The sequence below is a fragment of the Squalius cephalus genome, assembly GCF_949319135.1.
Source record: "Squalius cephalus genome assembly, chromosome: 3".
NCBI lineage: Eukaryota > Metazoa > Chordata > Actinopteri > Cypriniformes > Leuciscidae > Squalius > Squalius cephalus.
This window is the reverse complement of record NC_137124.1, coordinates 24,938,086-24,945,255: the sequence shown is the minus strand read 5'-3', so window position 1 is coordinate 24,945,255 and position 7,170 is coordinate 24,938,086. Positions and strand designations below refer to the sequence as shown.

Below are 7,170 nucleotides of genomic sequence, written 5' to 3'. Positions count from 1 at the left end.
AAAAAGGGCTCCCGTTGCTGGAAGCGTTGGAATAAAAAGAGGAGTCACTGTTGATTATTGCTCATTAGCCACAAGGACATCCACTTAACTGAATAAATGAGTGACACTAACAGCCCCAGTCGGAATGTCCTCCGCGTAGCTCAGAGCAAAATGTTCATTAATGCTCTCTATTTGCTAAGTTGAGGAAGAAAGCGGTTGGACACGTATGGCGACATCGGTATCGGTGATTACTTTGTTTCTGGCAAGGCATTTTAATCCTTAATTTCATGCGATGATCAGAGACGCCGTGAAGCCCAGTGTCATATTTGCAGGAGCATTTCAAATGGATTTTAATGATCAAGAGTGGCCCAGGTCCCTTAGCGCCTAATATGCGCAGAATACACACTAAACAAGCATCAATATTTATGACAGCCCTGAACGGGCTTTTCACTGTAAAAGGCGGGTGATTTCCGCTAAAAAAAAAAATAAAAAAACCTGATTAAGTCTCTATTGTCGATCTAACGCTGATTCTGTTATATTTTGCTGATTCTGTTTATATATATTATATTATATTATATTATATTATATTATATATAGGCTATACGGGTTTGTGTGAATGGCAATTATTTTGAAGAAGTAGCCTACATTTGATTACCACAACAAATTAGTACATACAATTTAAAATGTCGATATTTTACTGGTATAGGTTTTTATCAGAATAGTTTGCATACACGATGTGGGTATAGCCAGGCTATATGGTAGTAGACCTACATTTCTAAACCATGTTCATTTTAAAAAGAAAAAAGTGACTTACAGACGTTTAAACAAAATGTCTTACAACATTTGAATGTTTCATTTAGTGTTAGCTTAATATTAAAACGATTATAGCCTATATTTTTTGTAGTTTTTGTTACATAGCAATCAGTGTGTAATATGCGTCCTCGATCTGATGAAGTTCAAAATGCACGCAAGTCTCTGCAAGCTTGTTTGCCACTGGCCTCGCGCTCTCCCTCTTGACCTGCACGGTGCGCGTGAGAGGGTCAGCACTGATTGGAGAATGTTGGTCACTCGCGCGCGGTGTCACTTGCTGCGCTCTAGCTGGTGGCGCTCTTCCGAGTGAGCGCCAGAACGATGATTACATCAATCAGTGACACAAACGTCACACCGCGTTTTATGAATATTCATAGCCAGCTCTTACTTTGAACGGAATCTCGGAGAGATTGGCTGATTGAATAGGCTTATATAAAAACAAAATAACACGGACAGCGGACACGAGCAATTATATTTTATTAGTGCAAGACAGATCTGTTTTCTTGCCTGTAGGCTACAGTATAGGTTATGCAGTGCATTGTAGTTCTATAAGAGAGGCGCAATATGTGTATACAGACTGACATAGGCCTACCAGTTGACCATGCTGGGAGAATTTGTACTCCGTGTCAATAAAGCATCGGTAATGTGACAGGTTAAACATTGCGATAATTTTCTTTATTTTAATTATTCTTAAACATTGTAATTATTTTATGTCTTAGTGTTGTGTGTGATAGTTTGCAGTTTGCATTTCAATGGGGTTTTGTAGCCTATTTTATTTTGATTCCTGAAAATGTAGGCTACTGTTCTTTTCTGATTATTTGATTTTTTTTTTTTTTTTGTCTTTGAGCCGCAGAAATTAAATTTAACATTTAAACCTACGCTAATAATTATTTCGCCATTAGGCTATTTATTATTTATTTAGCTGCGCTGAATGTGGTCTTCAAATTCAGTGATGTCATTTTGTCTAAAGTGTGTCATAATATTCCACCAGGCACTTTTCTCATTGGGAAATCACATTGCTTAACACTCTGCTCATAAGCTCCCAGCAAATTTCACAAAAAGAACGAAGGATCCCAAAATGCCTATGGTCAACTTTCTCGAATAAATGACATAAATTATAGATTATGGTCAAAATGGCTAAATCCATGTAAAGGCCGTTCAGAGTGGACTGTAGAGGGAGCTCCAACTCCAAATTTCTCCAAACTTTGGAAACCCTGAAACAAAGCTGCTGCCATGCAAATCATCTTCAAGAGGGAAAACGCACATAAATAAATAATTTCGCACAGTATCGGAGGCATATGGCAGGCAGCACAACATCAATGTCTGATTAGAATTCATTACATTTTTAAAAAGCAGAATCTCGAAAATTATAAATAGTCGAGATTACATTAACCATCTGCACAGAGGAAAGCGTTTAACTTTTTTTGTGTGACTTTCCTCTTCAAAGAGGAAAATATTCAATTCTCATTACAGTGAAATTGAGTTGTATGCTATTTCAACCCAATAAAAATGAAATAATTATTCATTTCATATTGGCTGTTCCGCCTCGGTGGGGATAATCCCCATCCATTAATATCCAAATGCGCGATTCAAGAAGGAGCTAATTACAGTTAAGTCGCTGAAATAGGAAAATACTTCAAATCCTTCGTTTCAAACCTCATAACCTCGAGTTAACGTTTCCCGTGCCTTTCAAAACACACACTGAAACCGTTTCCGCACAGAAAAGCTTACAACATGACATTTCTAATATCATTTAAAATATTAACACCCCATTGTTTTCAAAGAAAAAGGAAAAAGTGACGGTAAAGTTGCAGCGGTTCATTTATTAGCCAAAATATAGACTTTCTTGTACAATTTCGGATCACAAGTATATACATTTTCTTTACGTTATATACAAAACATTTCAACATCAAATCCTCACAGAGCTTACAAAAGAAAATGGGACTCACAGACTACTTGGCCTGACAGCATTAACATCAGCCATTGTACACAGGACATGCTTACAATGTAAGTATACAGAAGTGAGTTATTTTTATTTTACATTCCTTACACAGGTTAAAATGGGAAGTAAACAAAAAGGAGAGAAAAGACTACGAGGACGAGAGGGCGGATAATACCATGGCAGCTTCGAGTTGGTTCTGGGGCCTATGGGGATATAGAAGGGAAGCATGAAAAAAAACACGGGGCCAACACAAAACTAAATCTGCAAGCAACAACGTTTTTGAAATCAACATTCTGAAATATGCCATCGACGCACTGGAGATTTATTGGTTTGACATCTGGTTTTATTATTGCACAAGCACAATATAGAAATCATGTTTAAACCACGGTAGCCTATACCAGTACCCGAGCGCGTGACTAGAAGTCATGCATTAACATTACGTGATACTCAAATGCAAATTAACAATAACAATTAAAACAGAATCTCGCTAAATTAAAGTCATGGACAGATAATAAGATCTCCGCTCTTACCGTCTTTGAACAGGATAGAAGGCTGTTTTTAGCAACTTTTTCTCTGATTCCAAGGCACTAGATCTTTCTGAAATAATAAAACCAATAACAACAACAAGAAAAGGAAAAAAAAAAATCAATGTAAATGCAAATTTATTACTGATGTTTTCATTATTATTATTTTAAAGTCTTTTAGAGTCTTTTTAAAAACATCTTACAGCCAGTTGTTGAGAAAAGTTTGCGGCCTAGAAATATCAAAATTCGCCCAGACTAATACACCTTTTCAAAAGGCAACCTAAATACTTTTCCCACAAATTCAAGTGAACAGACTTTTTTCAGTATTTGAAAAGGACAAAATAAAAGACAAAACAATATATATCAGATAAGTACTCTCCACTAGACAATTGCATTTCAAGTGTAATGAATTCTTTTCACTTGAATTTTTCACAGTAGTGATCAAATGAAAATGGATTTAGGGAAGAATAAGAATGGTGCGTTTCCAGTCTGTTAGTACAGTCTTAACGGTGTCAATAAAAAGCATTATTTGCACATCTCTGCGCTTCTCAGTGTGGGTGACATGTACCTGTGACTGTGGACTCGGAGTTTTGACTCCTGTCCTCTGCTTGTCTGCTGTACAGCGCAAGGCCATTCGCCGAAACCTGGTTACTGAGTCCTAAGTAGTGGTTTGAGTTCAGCAAAGCGAGCTGGTGTGCGGTGAAACCCCGATTTGTCCAGCTCTGGATTTTCCCTACGGGACACGAAAGGAGTCTGTGAGGAGTTATGATGGTCTGAGTGGCGGACGCAGCGGAAGTCCCGTTCATCAGAGGAGATTTTCGTGGATTGTCTGGAGTTGTGGCAGTCTCTGCCAAAGACCAGATCTTAGGTTTTGGAGCTGGAGGTGGGTTGTTTTCCGAGGGCGGAGAGTTGATGATGGCCTGGTTGAGTTTGACCGGCTCACCGTTGGCGTGTTCTAAACTGTTGTGGTTGTGATGATGATGATGATTGTGATGGTGAAAATGCTCTGCGCGGTCGCCGTGAATCTCTTTACCGTCTTTCACCATTGCTTTGAACAACCTTTGCTCCGGTCCTTGTAAATCCTCATAGCCGTCCGAAATTTCGGAGTCGCTCCTGCCGTCCAGTTTCAAATCAGAATGCAGTTCGTCCTGCTCGTCTAAATCGTCCTTATTCTCAATATTCTCCGTGTCAATATTCTCCAAATCGATTTCCTCCTCGTCCTCGCGTTTGTCGCCGTCCTCTCCCTCGTGATCGCTGTTGTAAACATTCCCGTCTTCGTCCGTGCGACTCCGTGGGGCCCAGGTCATCTTGTTCTCCTTCTTTAGCCTCCTCCTGGCGTTGGCGAACCAGGTGGACACTTGAGTGAGGGTCATCTTAGTGATGATGGCCAGCATGATCTTCTCGCCTTTGGTGGGGTACGGGTTTTTCCGGTGCTCGCTTAACCAGGCCTTGAGTGTGCTGGTGCTCTCCCTGGTGGCATTTTTGGGTCTGGAAGGGTCTCCGAACTGGTACTGACCATATGGGTAAAAAGCCGGATGATGATGAGCAAATCCAGGATGCTGGACGCCCGGACTTTCCTTCAGTTCGTACTGTGCGCCCTTAAAAACACAGAACACGGATCCAACATTAATGCGTTTCACTATCATTATTCTTGGCCTGGCACATACTACGTTTTCTTGTACTCAGTTGCAGTTCCCTGATGTATTGTTGCTGAATACATTAACTACGTAAATGATTTTCAGTCTATGCGAGCAATTAGCTATAAAAGCGAGGATTGAGATTTGTTTGACCTAATTAATTAAATCGACTGAGGCTACTTTGCACTTTATATAGCCTACTTTATATAAATTATTCCAAATAAATTTACAAGAATTTGCAGCCACATATATTTATATTTATTCTGTGTGTGTATAAGCTTTACATAGGCTATTTGCTTTCATTCTGAAGACGTGTCACAATTGTCGATTTTAGCTATTTAATTGAGCCTATTGTTATTTATTAAAATCACAAGCGCACACACTCTACTCTTATTTTTGTTTTAATACAGCTATCGATTAATTAATTTGCCTATATTTTCAGTTCTTTTTGTATTTACCAAACGGGGTAAAAAACAAAGTTCACCACCGTTTTGCAAAACTAACATCAGTAATGATTGGTACTGAAACAAAACCGAAGTAAAGGATTGTGTAACATAAAAAAAAAAAAAAAGTTTACTACATTTGAGTTTGAAAGAGAAAGAACAAACAGCATAAGATAATTAAAGGACTACTCACCAGCTGGTTGAAAATGGACAGATCATTTGAATAAGGAAGAAAAGCTCCATAGCTTTGTGCGGCAGCGAAAGGTGATCCGTACATAGTGGAGAGAACATTAGAGAGCGCTCCGGACGGGCTCGAGTCTGTCCCGGCTCGGGCACTGCCTATCCCCTGCCTGTCCTGCGGGTATATGGGTCGGATGTACTGATATCCCAGCTGTGGGAAAGACATTGTTGTGGAGAAAGTCTACTGAAGTCACAAAAAGCGGCGAATCGCCCTCTTGGTGCGCACCACGATATCCACTTTACAGTGAGTACAAAGTGACAGGGAAGTCTATATTTCCTCCGAAAGAGCCAGTGTAAACGATCCGATTGCGCTTTCCTCCCTTACTTCCCTATTGATCTGAATGGACTAAGGTCAGGTCCTTACAGATTGCTTTAGATTATTGGAACTCCTTTTTGTGATTGACATTTTTAGTCGTTCAGAAGCTCCTCCTATTTCTCAAGTCTCACCCCCACTTACAGAGCCTCTCTCTCCTCCCTCTCTCTCTCTCTCTCCCTCTCTCGCTCCGCTCCTGCTCTCCGTCTGGATAAGTCCTCTGACGTCGCCATCTCTTATTTGAATGAGTTTCAGATCTCATTTTATGGCTCGCCAATCATTTCATTTGTTATTTGTTCGCCGCTTCAGCCCTTCCAATTTCTTGTTACTTCTCAAAATTTGTGATCATCCACAAAATGGTAAATATTTTATTCTTGTTGAGTCATTAACTTCCCGCAGATCTTTTGTGTCTTTATTTTCCTCGCGTCTCTTCCACGTGAAACGAAGAACGTGAAAGTTTAAATCGGACAAAACAGCTAGATTTTTTGTGAATGCTCTTACAAAATAGGCTATAGGCTACTAATGGAAATTATGCGAAGAGTGTTTTTAGTTCATCTAACACGGAACATGCCAGTCGAGGTCCTCTGACGCCTTTAGTGAGAAACATCAAAACAGTGGCTTTTTACCGTTCACCTTCAGAGTAAGTTGACAAGAAACGAAAAAAACAAACAAAACAATATCATTTCGTAATGTGCGTTGTTGTGGATTTCAGCGTGGTGCATTTTAATTTGAACTATGTAAAATTATTATTATTATTACTATTATTATTATTGTCATTATTATTAGGCTATTATTTCTACCACTATATATCAAGCTGTCAGTCTTCAATCTTTTTTGACGTATTAAAATATAATCGCAAATGTTTCAATTGCATTCATGTGTAAAAGCTTCTGTTCTTAAAAAAAAAAACATATTTTGGGCGATTAACCTACAGGATTAGCCTACTCTACAGATAGACAGCTATCCTCTGAAAATATCTGATATAATACGCACCCGTCTGTAAATAATACGGATTAAAACAAAGGACGATGATCACGATTGAAATTCCTTGAATCAATATATGAAAATATGCAGGAAACATACATAATCGTATTATGCTTCTAGTCTAGTGTCATCATATGTCTGCTAATCGTCTTCTAAACAACGGCACCGATTAGTGCTGTAACGAGTTTCGTTTATTTGAATATAGGACGACTAAATCTCAGTTCAGTAATGAAAGATTAGGGTGAATCAACTTCGGCTTGGATTTACTTGTGGTTTCCAAGAACGCACTGTGTCTCAT

The 7,170-nt window shown here is 39.0% G+C and overlaps 1 protein-coding gene across 1 annotated transcript; it reads right to left on the bottom strand.

The window, feature by feature from the left end:
* Nucleotides 1–1,627: 1,627 nt before the first annotated feature.
* irx3a (iroquois homeobox 3a) lies at nucleotides 1,628–6,096 on the bottom strand. The gene is made up of 4 exons (XM_079868024.1): nucleotides 5,529–6,096; nucleotides 3,824–4,853; nucleotides 3,262–3,328; nucleotides 1,628–2,934 (listed from the first exon to the last, which is right to left on the bottom strand). The coding sequence occupies exons 1-4, from the start codon at nucleotides 5,739–5,741 to the stop codon at nucleotides 2,880–2,882; spliced, it is 1,365 nt and encodes a 454-aa protein (XP_079724150.1). The 5' UTR covers nucleotides 5,742–6,096; the 3' UTR covers nucleotides 1,628–2,879.
* Nucleotides 6,097–7,170: the final 1,074 nt, after the last annotated feature.